The sequence below is a fragment of the Scyliorhinus canicula genome, chromosome 13 (genome assembly GCF_902713615.1).
Source record: "Scyliorhinus canicula chromosome 13, sScyCan1.1, whole genome shotgun sequence".
Taxonomy (NCBI): Eukaryota; Metazoa; Chordata; class Chondrichthyes; order Carcharhiniformes; family Scyliorhinidae; genus Scyliorhinus; species Scyliorhinus canicula.
Genome location: NC_052158.1, coordinates 52,984,683 through 53,008,469, shown reverse-complemented (window position 1 = coordinate 53,008,469; position 23,787 = coordinate 52,984,683). Strand labels below are relative to the sequence as shown.

Here is a 23,787-nt window from a genome sequence, read left to right as displayed (position 1 = left end):
TCTTATAAACCTTTATGAAGTCGTCTCTCATCCTCCATCGCTCCAATGAGAAAAGCCCTAGCCCCCTCAACATTTCCTCCAGACCTACCCTCCAATCCAGGCAGCATCCTGGTAAATCTCCTATGCACCCTTTCCAATGCTTCCACATCATTCCAATAATGAGGTGACCAGAACTGCACACAATACTCCAAACGTTGTCTCATCAGGGTCATGTACAGTTGCAGTATAACCCCACGGCTCTTAAACTCAAGCTCCCTGTTAATAAACGCGAACACACTATAGGCCTTCTTCTCGCTCTATCCACTTGAGTGGCAACCTTCAGAGATCTGTGGACATGAACCCCACGATCTCTCTGTTCCTCCACATTCCTCAGAACCCTGCCGTTGACCCTATAATTCGCATTCAAATTTCTCCTACCAAAATGAATCCCCTCGCACTTATCAGGGTTAAACTCCATCTGCCATTTTTTGGCCCAGCTCTGCATCCTATCAATATCTCTTTGCAGCCTATAGCAGCCCTCCACCTCATCCACTACTCCACCAATCTTGGTGTCATCAGCAAATTTACTGACCCACACTTCAGCCCCCTCTCCCAAGTTATTTATAAAAATCACAAATAGCAGAGGACCCAACACTGATCCCTGGTACACCGCTGGTAACTGGTCTCCAGTCTGAAAATTTTCCATCCACCACCATCCTCTGTCTTCTATGTGATAGCCAGTTACTTATCCAATTGGCTAAATTTCCCTTGATCCCACACCTCCTTACTTCCTTCATGAGCCGACCATGGGGAACCTTATCAAACGCCTTACCAAAATCCATGTATACGACATGAACTGCTCTACCTTCATCTGTACTCTTAGTTACCTCCTCAAAGAATTCAATCAAATTTGTGAGGCAAGGCTTACCCTTCACGAATCCGTGTTCATTATCCCGGATTAAGCTGCATCTTTCCAAATGGTCATTAATCCTATCCCTCAGGACCCTTTCCATTAACTTACCGACCACCGAAGTAAGACTAACTGGCCTATAATTACTCGGGTCATTCCTATTCCCTTTCTTGAACAGAGGAACAGCATTCGCCACTCTCCAGTCCTCTGGCACTATCCCCGTGGACAGTAAGGACCCAAAGATCAAAGCCAAAGGCTCTGCAATCTCATCTCTTGCCTCTCAAAGAATCCTAGGATATATCCCATCTGGCCCAGGCGACTTGTCGACCTTCAGGTTTTTCAAAATTGCTAATACATCTTCCCTCAGAACATCTACCTCCTCCAGCCTACCGCCTGTATCACACACATCCTCAAAAACACAGCCCCTCTCCTCGGTGAACACTGAAGAAAAGTATTCATTCAATGCCTCTCCTATCTCTCCTGACTCCATGCACAAGTTCCCACTACTGCCGTTGACCGGCCCTACCCTCACACCGGTCATTCTTTTATTTCTCACATAAGAGTGAAAAGCCTAGGGGTTTTCCTTGATCCGACCCACCAAGGACTTCTCATGCCCCCCGAGCTCTCCTAAGCCCTTTTTTTTAGCTCATTCCTTGCTGCCTTGTAACCTTCAAGCGACCCAACTGAACCTTGTTTTCTCATCCGAACATACGCTTCCTTTTTCCTCTTGACAAGACATTCAACCACTTTTGTGAACCATGATTCCCTCACATGACCATTTCCTCCCTGCCTGACAGGGACATACATATCAAGGACATGCAGTATTTGTTCTTTGAACAAGCTCCACTTTTCATTTGTACCTTTCCCAGACAGTTTCTGTTCCCATCTTATGCTCCCTAATTCTTGCCTAATCGCATCATAATTACCCCTCCACCAATTATAAACCTTGCCCTGCTGCATGGCCCTATCCCTCTCCATTGCAATAGTGAAAGACATCGAATTGTGGTCACTATCTCCAAAGTGCTCTCCCACAAACAAATCTAACACTTGGCCCGGTTCATTACCCAGTACCAAATCCAATGTGGCCCCACCTCTTGTCGACCTATTCACATATTGTCACAAAACCCTCCTGTACACACTGTAGGTCAAACTGTTCGACCTATAGAGGTTCCAGTCAATATTTGGAAAGTTAAAGTCGCCCATGACAACTACCCTGAGACCTCCACACCTATTCATAATCTGCTTTGCAATTTCTTCCTCCACATCTCTATTACTATTTGGGGGCCTATAGAAAACTCCTAACAACGTGACTGCTTCTTTCCTATTTCTAACTTCGGCCCATATTACCTCTGTAGGCAGATCCCCCTCGAACTGCCTTTCTTCAGCTGTTAAACTATCCTTGATTAACAATGCTACTCTTCCACCTCTTTTACCACCTTCCCTACTCTTACTGAAACATCTATACCCTGGAACTTCCAACAACCATTCCTGTCCCTGTTCTAACCATGTCTCCGTAATAACCACAACATCATAGTCCCAAGTACCAATCCACGCTCCAAGTTCACCTACCTTATTCCGGATGCTCCTTGCATTGAAGTAGACATACTTCAACCCACCTTCCTGCCTGCCAGTACATTCCTGCGACCTTGAAACCCTCCTCAGTACCTCACTACTCTCAAAACTGGCTTCTGGACTACAGCTCGTTTTCCCATCCCTCTGACAAATTAGTTTAAACCCCCCAAAGAGCCATAGCAAATTTTCCTCCAATGATATTGGTGCCCCTCTGGTTCAGGTGCAAACCGTTCTGTCTGTACATGTCCCACCTTCCTCAGAATGTGCTCCAATTATCCACGTAACTGAAACCCTCCCTCCTACACCATCCCTGCAGCCACGTGTTTATCTGCACTCTCTCGCTGTTCCTCACATCGCTGGCACGTGGCACCGTCAAAAAAACGGAGATGACAACATGGTTTGTCCTGGCTCTCAGCTTCCACCCTAGCTCCCTAAATTCCTGTTTTAAATCCCCGTCCCTACTCTTACCTATGTCGTTGCTACCGATGTGTACCACGACTTGTGACTGTTCCCCCTCCCCTTTAAGGATTCTGAAAACACGGTCCGTGACGTCATGGACCCTGGCACCCAGGTGGCAACATACCATCCGTGAGTCCTCTTTCTTGCCACAGAAACCGTCTATCTGTCCTTCTAACTATTGAGTCCCCAATAACTAATGCTCTCCTGCTTCACTTCTCCTCCTTCACTTCTGAGCCACAGGGCTGTGCTGGAGATCCGTTCACCATGGCTGACCCCTGGTAAGTCCCCCCCCCCCCCCCCCCCCCAACAGTATCCAAAGCGGTATACTTGTTACTGAGGGGAGCGACCACAGGGGATCCCTGCACTGACTGCTTCCTCCCTGCCCCTCCCACCGTCACCCATCTATCTTAATTCTTCGGAGTAACTACATCCCTGAAGCTACTATCTATGACCTCCTCTGCCTCCCGAATCATCCGAAGTTCATCCAGCTCCAGTTCCCTAACACGGTTTTTGAGGAGCTGGAGATGGATGCACTTCCCACAGGTGGAATCAGCACTGACGGCGTCCCTCACCTCAAACATTCTGCAGGAGGAACATTGCACTGCCTTCCCTGCCATCCCCTCTAGATAACTTGCGGATAAAACAAGAAAAAGAAAGAAAGAGCTTCCCGCCCAACTTAACTGCAGGTAAAAAGAGAGATAAAAATCAAACACTAAACCAGCAACCACTGCATGGCCCGCCTGCCCCCCCCCCCGGCGCTGTTTTCTTTCCACTCACCCGCCACTGTTTTTCTTTTCCAATCGCCCGCCTGCCCCCCCCCCCCCCCCCCCCCGGCGCTGTGTTCTTTCCACTTGCCCGCCCCCCGGCGCGGTTTTATTTTCCAATCGCCCGCTTCTCCCCCCGGCCCCCCGACGTTGTTTTTCTGAATGACCCCCAGATTTGTCATTCTATCACATTCAGCTTTCAATTGATCCCTTCATGGTGCTGGTACTCTCTCCGGAGCATGTATTACGAGTTGCGCATTATCCTTTACTGAAGTTCTGACGACAAAATCGCGTCAAGTGCCGATTTGACATCAAATCGCAATTCTTTGTCATCTCGACAGCGGCATCAATGCGTTTCACTCCACAAGTACAGAAACACTGCAAACATTCGCGGGCTCGACCCGGCATTCTCCAGGGGCTCTGTGATTCTCCATCTCCAATGGGTCGAGTTCCCATTTGCTCAGTATACGTGGCACTTTTAAAAATCATGACACTGATGTGCTGGCTGCTGTGCTGGAGAGGAGCGACTTTGGACTTCTGGGCCGGACATTGGCCGGGCTCGCTCGGGTGGGGGTGCCTTGCCAGGACTGGGGGATGGAACAGGGACAGGGGGAAAGAAGCCGAATGACCCCCCAACTGTACTGGGGCGGTGTCCAGGCACGGACCATCATTTACGGCGACCATCTTGCTGCGCACCCCACTGCTCATCCATCTTGACTGCTGGTTCTGCAGAGTGACACCAGCCGTATGGGTGCCCCTGCCACGCTCTTTCCCCACGCCCCCCGGCACCTCGCCACCACCCATTGGCGGCCCATCCAGGGCACTGCCCACAGTTGCCCCAACCCCCCGTTGCCACAATCCCTAACGTTGACGGGGGCAGTGCTGGCTAACGTACCCCTGGCATCAGGGATGGGCTCCAGGACCAGAGGCCCCCACGATGCCAGCCACCGACGGGGCCAGGAGTGAAGAGATAGGGGGAGGATGAACTTGCGGGGCGGATCCCGCAGTGGCAACTTGGGCTACCATGTTGCCCGGTAGACCTGGTTGGGCACGGGGGTACACTCCATGCTAACGTGTCAGCCTTTCATTGCCTGCAGACAATGGATATTGGAATTCAACCAGCACGGTAGCATTGTGGATAGCACGATCGCTTCACAGCTCCAGGGTCCCAGGTTCGATTCCGGCTTGGGTCACTGTCTGTGTGGAGTCTGCTCATCCTCCCCGTGTGTGCGTGGGTTTCCTCCGGGTGCTCCGGTTTCCTCCCACAGTCCAAAGATGTGCAGGTTAGGTGGATTGGCCATGATAAATTGCCCTTGGTGTCCAAAATTTGCCCTTCGTGTTGGGTGGGTTACTGGGTTATGGGGATGGGGTGGAGGTGTTGACCTTGGGTAGGGTGCTCTTTCTAAGAGCCGGTGCAGACTTGATGGGCCGAATGACCTCCTTCTGCACTGTAAATTCTATGATAATCTATGATAATGGTGGCCTTCCTGCTAGTCAGCGCAGCCTGTGGCTGTACGAGCTGGAACCGCTCGAGGAGGAGGAGGAGGAAGCTGCAATAGTGGAATGGGCTGCAGTGGAGATGTGCAGGTTCGGTGGATTGGTCATGCACAATTGCCCTTAGTGTTCAAAAAAAAGGTTGGGGGGGGGGGTTGTTCGGTTGAGCGGATAAGGGTGGAAGTGAGGGTATAAGTGGGTCGGTGCAGACTTGATGGGCCGAATGGCCTCCTCCTTCACTGTATGTTCTATCTTGTTCAATGACCTGTCGGACCGGGCATGCTGTCGGATTCCAGCTGAGCAGAGAGACAGTGCGACATATCTGCTATATGATGGCACACCTGGCACCATGGAGGGTATGGGGGAGGACACCCGCTCCCAGTTGCCATCAAGGTGACAGTAGCCCTGAACATTTACGCAATGGGGTCCTTCCATGCACCGAGTGGGGGCCTGTCCAGGATCTCTCAGACCTTGGTGCTCAGGTGCATCCACACTGTCACGGATGCCCAGACAGCTCAATACATCCATTTCAGGATGCCTGGGCATTTGATGGGACGCCCCGGGTCCAGGGGGCCATAGACGGGATGTATGTAATCCTAAGAGCGCTGCTATATAGCAGGACGTTGTACACAAACTGTACAACAAAGCTCATGCCACGACCAGGAGCGTGGTCAAGTGTTGCATCGGCATCCTGAAGATGCGGTTGAGGGGCCTGGCCTGCTCTCGAGGGGCCCTCCAGATGCTGAGAGGGCCGCCCGCACCATGGAGGCCTGCTGCTTCCTCCACAGCAACGCACAGCAGAGGGGTGACATGCTGGTCAAGGAGGAGCAATGGCAGGCCTCGTCCGGCAAAGAGGATGCGGGGGAGGAGGAGGAGGATGGGCAGGACATGGAGCCCTGTGCTCTACGTCGGTTGACAACTGTCCACCTCGGTGATCCCTGCCTGCGAGCTGGCCATTCCATCGCATTGCCCCATTGAATCCCTGCGGTGATGGTAGTGGGAAGAGTCGGCAGGGATGGGTGGGGGGGGTGGGGTGCCTGGGGCATCCACAGGGTCCACCCCCCCCCCCCACACCCATCAGACAGAGCACCGAGACAGGTTGTAACAATGGCAAAAGGTGTTTAATGTGAACGAATATTTACAGATTTAGACGCTAGCCCCTATAACTAATCCGTGCCATGCACCCGTGCAAACTTAAACTGGTGTCTAACTTCCTGGCCTTGCGAGCCTTAACGCTACATCTATGTGGACCCCCAGACGACACAGCAGGAGTGGAGGCAGCCTGCTGTGATTCCTGCCCTGCGACTTGGGCCCCCATTGGCGGGTTGCTTCTGGGGCAATCGGGCCTGGATGGGTCGGATGTCCCGGGTAATATGGTGCCACCCCATTATGCCCGCTGCCCACCAGATGCCCCAGGGACTGGAGGGAGAGGAGTCTGAGTGGTGCGGTATTCTGGCCCCTCCCTGGCAGGAGTCACCGGCATGGGTCCCTTCACATCCTCCTCCCTTGGGGTGCCCAATGGCCTCCGGGCTTCTCCATGGGAGGGGGCACGAGTGGCGCTATCCCCTGAGGCTCCACTACCACCTGGCACTGGCAGTCCTGGAGGCCCGCTCTTGTCTCGACTCGGGTCCGCACACTCATGGCGCTGGAGCACAGTGAGTGGACCATCTCCGTTTGGAACTGCGCCACATCACCCATTCACTGTGCCGCCACCTTCTGGGTTTGTGTCACATCAGCCAGTGACTGCGCCATCTCTGCCCGTGTCTGCGTCACTTTGGCCAGCACCTGGGCAATGCCACCTCTGTTACCTGCGATTTCCTGGTGGCTCTGGGACATGATCCCATGTGAGGCGACAACCCTGCCCTGGGCCTCGACCAGCACCTGCAAAGAATGTCCCTGGCCTTGGACATTCTGATCTGTAGACAATGCCTCCATCGCAGATGCCACCCATGCGGTGTTGGCCTGGATGGCACTCATGGCCGGCACCACCTCCTGCTCCTGCACGCAGTTGGACTCCCAACTTTGTGAGCAGCACAGTAGCACAAGTGGCTAGCACTGTGGCTTCACAGTGTCAGGGTCCCAGGTTTGATTCCCCGCTGAGTCACTGTCTGTGCGGAGTCTGCACGTTCTCCCTGCTCTACCAGATCAGCTGTGTGGTGTGCACCAGATAGTATCCCAGGAAACTCTTCACTAAAGTGCCCAACTGAGGTGAGCGTCTCTGGGATAGTGGAGAGTGTTAGAGACAGCTGTGACGGAAAGTCACTGTCATCATCTGACCCGAGCTCCGGGGTGTCCTGAGTCTCGGGCGTGGGCTGGGTCCGAGCTGCTCTCATGGCTGATGGGGGGGGGCTTCGGCTGTAACTGGCTGGGAGGGGGGGACACCTGATGGATCCGACCCATCTCCTGCAGGACACAAGACAAGACGCATGATTAGACTGCAGGCCAGGGTGGGGGGTGGGGATGTTGGCATGAGGGCGAGGGCATTGTGGGGGTGAGGGGGGTGGGGGTGTTGACTAACTGACGTGCTTCACAAGTTTCCACACCAAATAATGATTTACGATCTGTGGCCACAATGGGCGGGATCAGTTTTTGGCAAATCTACATATTAGAGCGAGGCAGTAAGCCTCACTTTAAATGCAGATTGCCAAGGTACCTGAGGCTTTGGGGCTCAATTCCTCTGCCTCGGGGACCTTGGACAAGCACCATTAGATACTGGGGACCAGACGGAATGGCGCTAATAGGGTTATCCAAGTGGATAGGAGGCTCCCACCTGCATGCCCTTTTGGCAGGGTGGTGCCCTGGAACAGCTATATGGCGAGAACGAGAGAGCGAGATGGTAATATGTCATTATTGTTTGCCTTGTGATCCAGAATGGTCTGATGAGTTGATGATAAAGAAACCACCAATCTTTAGATTGAAGCAAAACTAATTGATTGAATAATGATTAATTGAATAAAGTTCGCACACTACTGAGCTATAACTACAAATAAAGTAAGGTTAAATCTGTTAAACAGTAATCTATAATCTGATGACCCCATGTTAACTCTCCCTCGAATCTAAAGCACTCCTTGTACTGTGATCAATACTTCTCCTTTGCTAACCACTCCGCATTCCCTGAGGTCTGATATTCATACTGGGAAACTGGTGGTGCCTCTACTGTTTGAATTACACTGAGATGTAATAATTACCCTTCACTGGCGTACCTATATACATATCATTTCATCCCCCTTTAACATTTTCTATGTGCAATAAAGGGGAAAAAATGTATAATATTATTGCAATACATGTGTATAAGTTGAAATGTGAAAAATCAAGAAAAAAGTTCAACAGGAACGATTGATAAATTGAGTCTGTCTGGATTCCTTCTTTTCTTGGTTGACCTTAAACTAAGAGGAGACACAGAAGTTTACAGTCCTGTGAATCTTCACGAACTCGGATCGTCATAGTATCATTGAAAAATACTTTCATGGAATTGTAGATTTGGAAAGATGTTATTGTGTTGTTTGAGTGTTTGTAGTGCTCAGAGATTGCGTCAAACTATTGTTCCTTCAGCTGTCTGAATGATATACTGTAGTAAGTGGTGCTATTTGTCTGATAGGGAGCTGACCAACACTCCATCAGGAACTTTGAATCCTGACGGTATCATCTGGAAGCAGTGAGTCCAGTGTATTCGCATGTTGATCATAATACATTCTGTTATTCTCGCTGATGTTTCATCTTTTGTATCACGGGCAGATGATTTGGATTGGGTAGAGACATAGATGGTCGAGTAGTTCTCAAATCCTTGTTCAACAACATATGTGCAGATGATAGACACGTGGAAAGCAGAGTTGCTCTATGAGAGTAATGCTAGATTCATATCCGAGCAAGAATCCAAAGCTTTGTTCAGAAGGTGTTGGATGATTTGAACTCCTTTCTCCACTTTCATTTGATTCAGGGTTTTGCGATGTGAGTGAACTTGGTATTCGCCACAATCCCAACTTTTGCCCCGATAGATGTCTTCAATGCATGTTGTAGTTTTTTTCTTGCATTGCGCGCAGGTTGAAATTTCTGACATGTTTCGCATCCAAGTATCATATCAGCGATGTCTCGATTGATACCCAGCCAATACACAGCTTGTCTTGCTCTTCTCTTGCATTTTTCAATGCCAAGGTGACCTTCATCTATTTGGTTGAGAATCATGGGTCGGAAAGATACTGATATAACTATCCGATCAAGTCGAAGTAACAGTCCACCCACAACTGTTAAGCCTGCTTGAATATTCCTGAACTTGGAACAATGACCTTCTGGTGTATGACTCTTGAAGCACTGAATCCTTCTTGGTTTCTTCACGGATGATTCAGCTTCACATCTGAAGCAGGAAGTGTTTCAGCACACAGCTGTATAAATTCAGCTACTACAAGCTCTATAAATTCATGAGGTTTTCCTTCTGAATTGATTGTATGTGACAAAATGTCTGCAATTATCATGTCCTTGCCTGGAGTAAGAGGAGGTTGAAGTCGTATCTCTTAAGCTTCATCAAGATCATCTATAATCTCAGAGTCCTATCATTTAGATCCTTTTGTATGATTTAGATGTTTCTGTAAGAACAGAGAAGATGGTAAAAGAGGGGGGGGTGTGGCATTGTTAATCAAAGAAAGTATTACGGCGGTAGAAAGGACGCTTGAGGACTCGTCTACTGAGGCAGTATGGGCCGAGGTTAGGAACAGTAGAGGAGAGGTCACCCTGTTGGGAGTTGTCTATAGACCTCCGAATAGTCCCAGAGATGTAGAGGAAAGGATTGCAAAGATGATTCTTGACAGGAGCGAGAGTAACAGGGTAGTTGTTATGGGGGACTTTAACTTTCCAAATATTGACTGGAAATACTATAGTTCGAGTACTATAGATGGGTCAGTTTTTGTGCAGTGTGTGCAGGAGGGTTTTCTGACACAGTATGTAGACAGGCCAACAAGGGGCGAGGCCACATTGGATTTGGTACTGGGTAATGAACCCGGCCAGGTGTTAGATTTAGATGTAGGTGAGCACTTTGGGGATAGTGATCACAACTCGGTTATGTTTACTTTAGCAATGGGCAGGGATAGGTATATACCGAAAGGCAAGAATTATAGCTGGGGGAAAGGCAATTATGATGCTATTCGGCAAGATTTAGGAGGTATAGGATGGGGAAGGAAACTGCAGGGGATGGGTACAATCGAAATGTGGAGCTTTTTCAAGGAACAGCTACTGCGTGTCCTTGATAAGTATGTACCTGTCAGGCAGGGAGGAAGTTGTCGAGCAAGGGAGCCGTGTTTACTAAGGAAGTTGAAGCACTTGTCAAGAGGAAGAAGAAGGCTTATGTTAGGATGAGACATGAAGGCTCAGTTAGGGCACTTGAGAGTTACAAGTTAGCCAGGAAGGACCTAAAGGGAGAGTTAAGAAGAGCGAGGAGAGGACACGAAAAGTCGTTGGCGGATAGGATCAAGGAAAACCCTAAGGCTTTCTATAGGTATATCAGGAACAAAAGAATGACTCGAGTAAGATTAGGGCCAATCAAGGATAGTAGTGGAAAGTTGTGTGTGGAATCAGAGGAGATAGGGGAAGCATTAAATGGATATTTTTCGTCAGTGTTTACACTGGAGAAAGACAATGTTGTCGAGGAGAACACTCAGGTTCAGTCGACCAGGCTAGATAGAATTGAGGTTCAAAAGGAGGAGGTGTTAGCAATTTTAGAAAATGTCAAAATAGACAAGTCCCCTGGGCCAGATGGGATTTATCCTAGGATTCTCTGGGAAGCCAGGGAGGAGATTGCTGAGCCTTTGTCCTTGATCTTTATGTCGTCTTTGTTGACAGGAATAGTGCCGGAAGACTGGAGGATAGCAAATGTTGTCCCCTTGTTCAAGAAGGGGAGTAGAGACAACCCTGGTAATTATAGACCTGTGAGCCTTACTTCGGTTGTGGGTAAAATGTTGGAAAGGTTATAAGAGATAGGGTTTATAATCATCTTGAAAGAACAAGTTGATTAGCGATACTCAACACGGTTTTGTGAAGGGTAGGTCATGTCTCACAAACCTTATTGAGTTTTTTGAGAAGGTGACCAAACAGGTGGATCAGGGTAAAGCTGTTGATGTGGTGTATATGGATTTCAGTAAGGCGTTTGATAAGGTTCCCCACGGTAGGCTATTGCAGAAAATAAGGAAGTATGGAATTGAAGGTGATTTAGCGGTTTGGATCAGTAATTGGCTAGCTGAAAGAAGACAGAGGGTGGTGGTTGATGGCAAATGTTCATCCTGGAGTTCAGTTACTAGTGGTGTACCGCAAGGATCTGTTTTGGGGCCACTGCTGTTTGTCATTTTTATAAATGACCTGGAAGAGGGTGTAGAAGGATGGGTTAGTAAATTTGCAGATGACACGAAGGTCGGTGGAGTTGTGGATAGTGCTGAAGGATGTTATAGGATACAGAGGGACATAGATAAGCTGCAGAGCTGGGCTGAGAGGTGGCAGATGGAGTTTAATGCGGAAAAGTGTGAGGTGGTTCACTTTGGAAGGAGTAACAGGAATGCAGAGTACTGGGCTAATGGCAAGATTCTTGGTAGTGTAGATGAACAGAGAGATCTCGGCATCCAGGTACATAAATCCCTGAAAGTTGCCACCCAGGTTAATAGGGCTGTTAAGAAGGCATATGGTGTACTAGCCTTTATAAGCAGGGGGATTGAGTTTCGGAACCACAAGGTCATGCTGCAGCTGTACATAACTCTGGTGCGGCCACACCTGGAGTACTGCGTGCAGTTCTGGTCACCACATTATAGGAAGGATGTGGAAGCTTTGGAAAGGGGTTCAGAGGAGATTTACTAGGATGTTGCCTGCATGGAGGGAAGGTCTTACGAGGAAAGGCTCAGGGAATTGAGGTTGTTTCGTTAGAGAGGAGAAGGCTGAGAGGTGACTTAATAGAGACATATAAGATAGTCAGAGGGTTAGATAGGGGGACAGTGAGAGTCTTTTTCCTCGGATGGTGATGACCCACACGAGGGGACATAGCTTTAAAATTGAGGGGTGAGAGATATAGGACAGATGTCAGAGGCAGTTTCTTACTCAGAGAGTAGTAGGGGTGTGGAACGCCCTGCCTGCAACAGTAGTAGACTCGCCAACTTTAAGGGCATTTAAGTGGTCACTGGATAGACATATGGATGAAAATGGAATAGTGTAGGTCAGATAGGCTTCAGATGGTTTCACAGGTCGGCGCAACATCGAGGGCCGAAGGGCCCGTACTGCGCTGTAGTGTTCTATGTTCTATGTCTATGTTCTATATATGTTCGAGTGGTCTGTGGTCTGTTTCAACAGTAAAAGGTAGGGAGTCATGGTAGTACAGTAGTAGGAAGTCACGCTAGCACAGTTGCTTCACAGCTCCAGGGTCCCAGGTTAAATTCCTGGCTTGGGTCACTGTCAGTGTGGAGTTTGCACTTCTCCAGTATCTGCGGGCATTTCCTCCGGTTTCCTCCCAGATTTATGAAAAATCTCTAATAAATATTTTTAAAAAGAAGGTTAATGGGATGTTAGTCTTTATCACAAGGAGGTTGCGAGTTCTGGTGTAGTGAGGTCTTGCTTCAATTGTATACAAGTTGGTTAGACAACACGCCCAGCCAAGGGTCCCCCCACCAGAGCACTGGGGTGGCACACCCTTGTTCTCTTTGCCTGTGAGCAAAGATGGCTACTTGAAAATGAAAAATGAAAATTGCTTATTGTCATGAGTAGGCTTCAATGACGTTACTGTCAAAAGCCCCTAGTCGCCACATTCCGGCGCCTGTCCGGGAGGCTGGTATGGGAATCGAACCGTGCTGCTGGCCTGCTTGGTCTGCTTTTAAAAGCCAGCGATTTAGCTGAATGAGCTAAACCAGCCCCTTACCTCCCTCGGCTCCCTGCAGAAGCCCTTTTGCCAACTTCACGTTTTCAAAAGGAGCACTAATCAGTGCCAGGGTGACTACTTGCTGGGGAGGCCACTGAATGACAGGAAGTCCTTGGTTTTTGGGTGGCTCCCATTAATTGTATGGAAATGGGGCTTAAGTGGTGATAATTGGTTTTCTCACGCACACAACAAGATTCACCTACGGGAGATGGCTGGTTGCATCGCAAACTGTTTACCGCCTGCCGTGGTCCTCGTTTTAGCCTCTCTCACTATTCACCGACCGCGTTTCACTTGAGCGAGAGCGTAACGAAGGCTGGAGAATAGCACGTAAAATTTCAACAAAAAAAAGGGGGAGAAAACTTCTTTACACAGAGGGTTATAATCTTTTGAAACCTCTCCCCAGAGGCCTGTGGAAGCTCAGTGCAGTGTTTTAATCAGAGATTGATAGACTTCTGGGCCGGGATTCTCCCCTACCCGGCAGGGGGGTCCCGGCGTAGTGGAGTGGTGCCAACCACCCCGGCGTCGGGCCTGCCCAAAGGTGCGGAATTTCCGCACCTTCAAGGGTTAGGCCCGCGCCGGAGTGGTTTCCGTTCTGCCGGCCGGCACCAAAACCGGCGCCGGAGTGGTTTCTGCTCTGCCGGCCGGCATGAAAACCGGCGGCAATGGCCTTTGGCACTATGCCGCCTGGCGTCAGGGCTGGCCGAATGGCCTTCGCCGGTCCGTGCATGCGCCGGTGCGTCAGCGGCCGCTGTCGTCACCAGCGGCGCATGCGTGGTGGGGGGGGGTCTCTTCCACCTCCGCCATGGTGGAGGGCGTCGCGGAAGGAAAAGGGTGACCCCCACGGCACTGGCCTGCCCATTGGTGGGCCCCGGTCGCGGGCCAGGCCACTGTGGGGGCACCCCTCGGGGTCCGATCGCCCCCCCCCCCCCCCCAGGACACTGGGGGCCCGCTCGCGATGCCAATCCCCGCTGGCACCAGAGGTGCTCCAATTCACGCCGGCGGGAGAGGCCCTGTCAGCGGCGGACTTCGCCCATCACGGGCCGGAGAATCACCATGGGGGGGCACGCTGATTGGCGGGGCGTGATTCCCGCTCCCGCTGATTCCCGGGTGGCGGAGAATTCTGACCACGGCGGGGGCGGAATTTTACGCTGGCCCCGGGCGATTCCCCGACCCTGCCGGGGGGGGGGGGGGGGTCGAAGTATTCCGCCCCTGGTTAGTAATAACATAAAACGTTATCGGGATAGTGTGGGGAAAAAGGCATTGAAAGTTTCCAATCATGAGCCATGATTGTATTGAATAGTAGGGGAGACTCAATGGGCTGAAAGGCCTATTCCTGTTCCTAATCTACAGTTTCAAGGGGATCTACCATCCCCTGGGCCAGTGGGTCCATAATAAAGGGATGGTGGACCATTCCTGGAGCTAGGGGTCTGGTTTATGGTCTGTACCATTCTCTGTCTCTTACTAACTCGGTTCTGATCTGTTTCGCTCTCAGTTCCTCCCCAAGTGTTTATTAATGTGGACAAGGCGACAGATACCAATCCAGACCAACTCTCCTGTCTGGTCACGGGATTTTACCCGGGTCAAATCGAAGTCACTCTTCTGAGAAATGGTGAGCCAATCACGGACACGTTTTCCACTGGGGTGTTGCCCAATCACAATGACAGCTACCAGCTCCGGAGATGGTCTCAGATCAACCCAGAGGATGGAGCAACCTATTCCTGTCAGTTTGAACAGGGTGAGAAAGGAGCGGAGACCAGAGACTGGGGTAAGAAGCACAGAGACCGCGGTGGGGATGGGGGAGGGAGGGAGTAAGTGTCTGTCAATGTAATATAAATTTATAGTTAAATCAGCTCGCATCAGGGCAGCGCGGTGGCACAGTGGTTAGCATTGCTGCCTACGGCGCTGAGGAACTGGGTTTGAATCCCGGCCCTGTGAAGTTTGCACGTTCTCCCCGTGTCTGCGTGGGTTTCACCCGCACAACCCAAAGATGTGCAGGATAGGTAGATTGGCCACTCTAAATTGCCCCTTAATTGGAAAAAATAATTGGGTACTCTAAATTAAAAAAATTAAAAAATCAGCTCGCATCTTGGTATTAAATGTCACACTTCTATCTATTTTCCTCGTCTGTCGAGAACCTTCTGATCTTCGTTACTATGGGTGTGTTTTAACCAGAAAGTATCTCAGTGTGGTAGCGTGGGCTTCCCTATGCTTGGCCCGGTGAGGCTGTCACAGCTATAAAGCATTAATTGGCCACTTCATGAGGCCCCATGGGCTACACGCCACAAATGGTCTAGACGGCTGATTCACCGGGGCCGCGCTCTCCAGCCACCTGCTAAAAAGGGACAGCAGCACTTAAACCACCCCTGCAGTGCCGACCCTACTCCGCTTGCAGCCATGCCTCCAAGACAGATTGTTGGATGTGGTCAAATCCAGACTGGATGTCCTGTTTGCCCTGTGGGTCTTGGAGGGTCAGCCACAGGGCAGCCAGTACCAGGCAGCCAGTGGGAGATAATAATACAAGTAGGCTTACATTAACACTGCAATGAAGTTACTGTGAAAAGCCCAGAGTCGCCGCACTCCTGGGCCTGTTCGGGTACACGGAGGGAGAATTCAGAATGTCCAAATTACCCAACAGCATGTCTTTCGGGACTTGTGGGAGGAAACTGGAGCAGCCGGAGGAAACCCACGCAGACACGGGAGAACATGCAGACTCCACGTAGACACCTGACCAAGCCAGGAATCAAACCTGGGATCCTGGCACTGTGACGCAACAGTGCTAATCACTGTGCTACCTGTAATTTTCTTTGTTCTTGTTCTAATAAGATATGACATTAAAAACTCTGAATGGGAGTTGTCCCCCAGTTATGATAACAACAGTGAGGTTACAGGAACTTCTCCCCTTTCTCTTCACACTGATATTATCCCAAGCTGTATTAGGACCATTAAACTCCTTCATTCTTGTATCTCTGTAAATCTGTGTGGAAATTCTCCCCTATCTCCTTCCCACTATTTGGTGATCCACAGTTTACACCTGGCAATGTAATCACTCCTCTATTGTTCCTGTCATTCTCTCCAATACGATTCTATCTTTCAATCCTCCAGTACGTTGTCCCTTTCCAGGGCTGGAACAGTATCTGTGATCATTACTTTCCCCCTCTTTCCTCTCGGAGAAACCTCCTGCCTCCCTTTCCTCTCGGAGAAACCTCCTGCCTCCCATCACTCCGCTGCCACAAATCTATGATGGTGTTGGGATTAATCCTTCCTGTAGGTGACTAGAAAGGACATTGGTGAGGAGTAATTCCAATATCTGCAGACAGATTTAGTACAGATAAACATTGCAGAGTGTTTCACAGCAGTGTGATTCCAGTCACTGAATCATTCTAACCTACACCATGCTCAGGTCAGACTCTCCATCACATCACAGACTCCAATTCAATCAAGCATCCGCAGTAATTTACTTTTATCCAGTGTTTAACTCACTGCCACCTCTCTTCCAGGAATGCCTACCCTGAAGAACTGCTCTTCTCTCCGATAGGATTTCCGAATGTCCCTCCCCCACTATCCACCTTCACTGCTTTCCATTTCTCTTAGTCTTCGACAAGGTATTTACCAAGACCCGCTTCCACAGCCATATTTCCTTCCTCAGTGACTGTCTTCGTCTCCGATTGTCCCCACGGGGATTTCAACTTCCACCCTGTATGTAACCTCCAGGATATATAACAGATGGCCTACTCCTGCTCCTAGTTCTTATGTTCTTCCAACCACCGCACCCTGAAAGCCACACTCAGTGCCATGCGCCGCAACATGAAGACACTCGACATCTCTCTCCAGCAGCACCATCTTACTCTCTCTCAAAGCTGTCCCTGTCCCCAGTTTCATTTCATCCTTTGCATCATTCGATGCCTTAACAAGACTTTCTCAACTCCTTCGCCTCCATCGCATTTGTTCCGATGATGCCACTTTCCAAAATGGTGCTTCAAAAATATGTGTTCCTTCTTCCTCATCCGTGATTTCCCACCTACAGTTGTGGACAGGGCCCTTAGTGTGCGGTCCCCATTGTGAGTCTACGGGGGGCGGGGGGAGAGGTCAGATCCCCGTAGACTCACAATGGAAAGCGCATGCATAGATTTTTAAATAAATTTAAAACCCCCATCGTGGATCTAATTAAAACAACCCACAGAAACTTACCAGGAACTTACAAGGTCTTGCTGTCTGCACCCAATCTGCCGCACGCGCTTGCACCCTGCGCTGCATGTCAGTTTCAAAGGCAAGGCTGTGTGAGCTGCTCCTCTCTCACTGAATCTCAGTGAGAGAGGAGCAGCCGGCAGTGTCAATTTCAGCCGGCAGTGTCAATTTCAGCGGCCGGCTCACTTTAATCCGGAGAGGGAAGCTGACAGTTGGGGTCCATAAGCTCCCCCGCCGTATATTGCGGAGCGCGGTATAACGGGGGACTACTGTATTAGCACCCTGTTTCCCTGCGTTTCTGCGGCTATGACTCATCTTTCATTCTCATTATAAATATTTCCCACTTCAAAGTCATCTGGACTCGAAATGTTAACTCTTTCTCCCTACAGATGCTGCCAGACCTGCTGAGATTTTCCAGCATTTTCTCACTGTGGGACAGAGCTTAGAAACAATTGTTTCTGAATGAGCAGAGACTGTGGGTATTCATTATCTTCTCCTCATTCCCCCACAGACGGAACATTCCGAGGGACTCCGAGATCTCCAGAGGGAACAAATCTCGGTTTGATTATTGGAATTGTTGTTGCTGTCGGCGCTCTGATTGCTGTGGCTATTGGTGTGGCTATGTGGAAGGAGAAAGGTAGGAAATGAGGACAGTCACTCACTCACTCACGGGTTGTGTGGAAGGAGAGGGGTAGGAAATGAGGACAGTCACTCACTCACTCTCGGGTTGTGTGGAAGGAGAGAGGTAGGAAATGAGGACAGTCACTCACTCACTCACGGGTTGTGTGGAAGGAGAGGGGTAGGAAATGAGGACAGGGTCATTCATTCTCGGATAGGGATAGCTTCAAATGTTATAGCGGTGCCCGTTAAAGTAAAAGAGCACGTTAGTCAGAGAGAAGTATTCAAATTCATAGAATTTACAGTGCAGAAGGAGGCCATTTGGCCCATCAAGTCTGCACTGGGCCTTGGAAAGAGCACCCTACTTAAATCCACCCCACCCTATCCATGTAATCCAAACCCAAGAACACTCGCTCAGAGAGCTGTATTCGAGTTCTCTCGCTCAGAGGTAGAGCCTCAGTAGCTGTTGTTCACTTGAGCTGGGTCGACTGTCAGAGTCTTCTTCTGGTGGCTGAAACAATGTGGGTGGACTGTCACAGTCGCTTTGTTGTTCACTTGAGCATGGCAGACTTGCATCGTCTGCTGCTGGTTGCTCAGAGGAGGTTGCTAGATCCTCATGGTTTTGTTCATGCAAGGACTGCGCTTCGGAGTCTTGCGCAGCTTCTATTGTGGAGGCTGTCCATGTGCTCGCTGTGGAGGTTTGTGTCACTCGAGTCATTTCTTGTTCATGCAAGGACTGTGGTGTGGAGTCTTGCATCGCTTCCTGTGTAGAGGCTGGGACCCTTTGTGTTGCATGGACCACTCGCTGTGTGGAGTCGGAAACCCTTATGGGTGCGTGGACCACTCTCTGTGGCAGCAGGCCGCTCTCTGTGAGCTTGTACCGCTCTCTGTCTCTTGGTGTCAGGCCGCAGCATAATCCTGCACTCACGAGTCGGGATGTCATATGCTGGGCTAAAGATCCTCAAATCTGAAGAACGCATCGCGTCTGTGTTGGATTCTTCACTGTAGAACACATCTCGTTGCGGTTTGGATTTGGTGCTGGGGTCACCATCTCTAATGAAAAAACCTTTGTCTGAGTCATAGTCTTCTAAGACCATATCACCACGTTGTGTCAGAGCTGGCACTGGGCTCGCGATGTCCAAAGAAGAACTCAAGGTCTGAGTCATAGTCTTCAAGGACTGTATCATCTCTTTGGGTGGTGCTAACTGCTTGTTGCAGGGTTCTGCGGAGGTTACTTTCAGCTACTGGTCGAAATTCAGGCATTGTGCTGTCGTTCCAGGTGAAAGAATCAGGTTTTACGGCGTTAAAAATTTCTTCTTGTTGTGGGCGTGGCCTGGGGCCTGACATCACAAAGCATGTGACGTAGGTTGTAGGAAGCGATTGGGCATGCTCAGATCACTGTTCCTTTACTTGGGGCCTTTTTCTCCACTGCGCATGTGCAGCACTTTATCAAGATGGCTGCAATTCAAAACGGCAGATTTTTGCTGCAAGCCTACCTCGTGGTGAGTTTTGGTGCTTCTTTTACAGTTTTTTCTTGTATTCTCCTCGCAGAATTGTTTTGTCCAGGATTGCCTGGAAATCGCTCTTGTTTTGCCCCTTTGAGTATTTGAAGGTCTGGAAGATTTCAGCTGCTTCTGGACCGGGATGGTGAGTCAAAGCTTTCTTTTCTCTACATCCGCCACGCCATCTAGGCCGGACGCTACCAGGTAGATCTCGAATCTCTGCCTGAACCAACACCAGTTTTCACTGAGATTGCCTTGGTACCTGAGCTGCTGCGGAACTGGAATCCCAAACATCTTGCCCGGCTGTTGTTGCTGGTTGTCACTGCTTGCCGAGTTGTAACTATATGGATTGAAACAGTCACTCAACTGGTACCATGTCTTGTTATGCTCTTGGCGTAGCATAAGCTGCTTCTTTAATGTTCATTCTGACAGAGGCAGGTTCAGACGTAGAGATAATGTTAACACATTTATTAAACTATTTACAATTCTCCTACTCGGATTCGCCTCGACTGTTAATCCTTCTGTAGCTGCACAGACTGTCGAACCAATCTGCTACAATCCACGTGGTGGGTGTGATGTTGAATCAACCCTGTGCCTGTACTCACTGAGTGTCTCCACTGGAAAGAGGAAGATCATTTGTGTTGTGTCCTTTATATATATATATATATATATATATATATATGGGTTGGTGTAATGCCCCCCTGTGGTAGTGTCACCTCTGTGTGTATCGTGAATGCCCATTGGTCGTCTCCTGTCTTACTGACCTATTCGTTGAGTGTCTGTGTGTCATGTCTCTGGTGCTCCCTTTAGTGTCTAGCTAGTCTACATGTACTTACATTAACCCCTTGTGTATTTAGTATGCATATCACCACAGCTCAGAGAGCTGTATTCGAGTTCTCTCAGAGCTGTATTCGAGTTCTCTCTCTCTCAGAGAGCTGTATTTGAGCAGAGACTGTATTAGCTGTATTAAAATACTTTTTCCCCTATCAGTGATATGGCTGCTCACGTATCAGTCTCCATTAATGAGGGGCATCCATTCAGCATTATGGTTAATTTAATAGGTTTTGTCTGAACCCTCATTACATAACTTAGTTGTTCCTCATGGGAGGTAGGTGGGCCTTCTAGTCTGTGCATTCTCCTACCCCGGCCTATGTGAACATCTCCAAAACATTGGTTTTGGGCTTCTATTTCTCCTCTCTGTTTCCAATCTCTGGCAATATCTACAATATTTTGCTGGGCAAAAAGCTGCAGGGGCTGCCATCTGTCTGGTCCTAATATCCCCTTGCTTGGGAGGGGTTCTGCAAGTGGGCCTGGGTTCCTTAGTATCGGAGTCATTCCTGAGGGTGGCTATGCAGTGGTAGCCCCTTAGCTCAGTTGCACTGGTGTGGGCATTACCTCCATTGGAGTATCCTGTAACTCATGCTCCGCTCACCACTTTTTCAGGACAAAGCTTGTTTGTAATCCAGCTCAGCCTCTGCTAACAGACATTTCTGTATTGCTAAATTATTTATTCCACACACTAACCAGTATCGGAGCATTTCATTTAACATCAGGCCAAATTCACAAGCCTCTGCTAATCACCTTAACCTTGTCAAAAAATTAGTGACTGACTGCCCCATGTCTCAGAATGCTGAATAACACCAGTACCTTCACAGGATCAGAGGTCAGTAAGAAAACTTACAACACCAGGTTAAAGTCCAACAGGTTTGTTTCAAACACGAGCTTTCGGAGCGCAGCTCCTTCCTCAGGTGAATGGGGAGGTATGTTCCAGAAACATTTATATAGACAAAGTCAGAGATGCCGGACAATGCTTGGAATGCGAGCATTTGCAGGTAATCAAATCATTACAGATCCAGGGAGAGGGATAATCACAGGTTAAAGAGGTGTAAATTGTCTCAAGCCAGAACAGTTGGTAGGATTTTGCAAGTCCAGGCCAGATGGTGGGGGGTGGATGTAATGCGATTATGAATCCAAGATCCCTGTTGAGGCCGCACTCATGCCTGCGGAATTTAGCTATAAGTTTTTGCTCGGCAATTCTGCGTTGTCGCGTGTCCTGAAGACCACCTTGGAGAACGCTTACCCGGAGATCAGAGGCTGAATGCCCTTGACTGCTGAAGTGTTCCCCGACTGGAAGGGAACATTCCTGCCTGGTGATTGTCGCACGATGCCCGTTCATTCGTTGTCGCAGTGTCTGTATGGTCTCGTCAATGTACCATGCTTCGGGACATCCTTTCCTACAGCGTAAGAGGTAGACTACATTGGGTCGAGTCGCACGAGTATGTGCCGCGTACCTGGTGGGTGGTATTTCCACGTGTAATGGTGGTATCCAAGTCGATGATCTGGCATGTCTTGCAGAGATTGCCATGGCAGGGTTGTGTGGTGTCGTGGTCGCTGTTCCGAAGGCTGGGTAATTTGCTGCAAACAATGGTTTGTTTGAGGTTTTGCGGTTGTTTGAAGGCCGGTAGTGGGGATGTGGGGATGACCTTGGCAAGATGTTCATCTTCATTGATGATGTGTTGAAGGCTGCGAAGAAGATGTTGCAGTTTCTCCGCTCCGGGGAAGTACTGGATGACGAAGGGTACTCTGTCGGTTGTGTCCCGTGTTTGTCTTCTGAGGAGGTCGGTGCGGTTTTTTGCTGTGGCGCGTTGGAACTGTCGATCGATGAGTCAAGCGCCATATCCCGTTCGTATGAGGGCATCTTTCAGCATCTGTAGGTGTCTGTTACGCTCCTCCTCGTCTGAGCAGATCCTGTGTATACGGAGAGTGTGTTGGCCCTGTGTATTTTCAGGAGGCAGTAGAGATCTCCAATGCGGGCATTACGTGGGATGAGAACACACAGGGTGCTCTGAATGTCTGGATCCAATCTCCAGGCGCAAACCCACAGACAACCTCACGATGCTCCACTTCTCCAGCTTTCACTCGAAACACATTAAAGAAGCCATCCCCTATGGACAAGCCCTCGGGGCGGTGGCACTGTGGGTACTGAGGGGGGGGCGGGGAGTCGAGGCGGTGGCAGTGTGTCCTGGGGGTGGGGAGTCGGGCCGGTGGCAGTGAGGGTACTGAGGGGGGGGGAGTTGGGGCGGTGGCAGTAAGGGTCCTGGGGGGGGAGTCGGGGCGGTGGCAGTGAGGGTACTGAGGGGCGGGGAGTCGGGGCGGTGGCAGTGAGGGTGCAAGGGGGGGAGTCGGGGCGGTGGCAGTGAGGGTCTTGGGGGGTGGGGGAGTCGGGGCGATGGCAGTGAGGGTCCGGGGGGGTAGGTGGAGAGTTGGGGCGGTGGCAGTGAGGGTACTGGGGGGGGGGGGGGGGAGTCGGGGCGGTGGCAGTGAGGGTCCTGAGGGGGGGAGTCGGGGTGGTGGCAGTGAGGGTCCTGAGGGGGGGGGGGTGTCGGGGCGGTGGCAGTGAGGGTCCTGGGGGGGGGAGTCGGGGCGGTGGCAGTGAGGGTACTGAGGGGGGGGGGAGTCGGGGCGGTGGCAGTGAGGGTACTGAGGGGGGAGTCGGGCGGTGGCAGTGAGGGTCCTGAGGGGGGGGGAGTCGGGGGTGGTGGCAGTGAGGGTCCTGAGGGGGGGGTGTCGGGGCGGTGGCAGTGGGGTCCTGGAGGGGGGGAGTCGGGGCGGTGGCAGTGAGGGTCCTGAGGGGGGGGGAGTCGGGGCGGTGGCAGTGAGGGTACTGAGGGGGCGGAGTTGGGCCGGTGGCAGTGAGTGTCCTGGGGGGGAGTCGGGGCGGTGGCAGTGAGAGTACGGGGGGGGAGTCGGGGCTGTGGCAGTGAGGGTACTGAGGTGAAGAGTCGGGGCGGTGGCAGTGAGAGTACGGGGGGGGAGTCGGGGCTGTGGCAGTGAGGGTCCGGGGGGGCGGAGATTCGTGGCGGTGGCAGTGAGGGTACTGGGGGGGGGGGGGAGTCGGGACGGTGGCAGTGAGGGTACTGAGGGGGAGCAGTCGGGGCGGTGGCAGTGAGGGTACTGGGGGGGGGGAGTTGGGGCAATGGCAGTGAGGGTACTGAGGGGGGGAGTCGGGGAGGTGGCATTGAGGATACTGAGGGGTGGGGAGTCGGGGCGGTGGCAGTGAGGGTCCGGTGGGGGGGGGGGGGGGGTCGGGGAGGTGGCAGTGAGGATACTGAGGGGGGGGCGGGGCGGTGGCAGTGAGGGTCCGGGGGGGGGGGGGGGGGGGGGGTGGGACTAGGGGGGGGGTGGCAGTGAGGGTTGGGGGGTGTCGGGGCAGTGTGGCAGTGAGGGTATGGGGAGGGTGGGAGTTGGCGCGGTGGCCGTGAGGGTCCGGTTGTGGGTGGGGGGAGTCGGGGCGGTGGCAGTGAGGGTATGGGGGGGGAGTCGGGAGGGGGTGGGGGGTCCAGGGGGTGGGGAGGTTGGGGGTTGGCAGTGAGGGTACTGGGGGGGGGTGGTCGGGGGTGTGGCAGTGAGGGTACGGGGGGAGTT

General features: G+C 51.0%; 1 protein-coding gene across 3 annotated transcripts in view; it reads left to right on the top strand.

Moving 5' to 3' along the window:
• LOC119976123 (H-2 class I histocompatibility antigen, Q9 alpha chain-like) overlaps nucleotides 1-23,787 on the top strand; it is a 69,011-nt gene that overhangs the window by 39,968 nt on the left and 5,256 nt on the right. For 2 of the 3 annotated variants that reach the window (XM_038816301.1, XM_038816302.1), the window contains exons 4-5: nucleotides 14,550-14,822; nucleotides 17,754-17,879. In XM_038816301.1, coding sequence (XP_038672229.1) covers nucleotides 14,550-14,822; nucleotides 17,754-17,879 — 399 coding nt within the window. The remainder of the gene's footprint in view (nucleotides 1-14,549; nucleotides 14,823-17,753; nucleotides 17,880-23,787) is intronic. The other variant, XM_038816303.1, reaches the window with a different exon arrangement.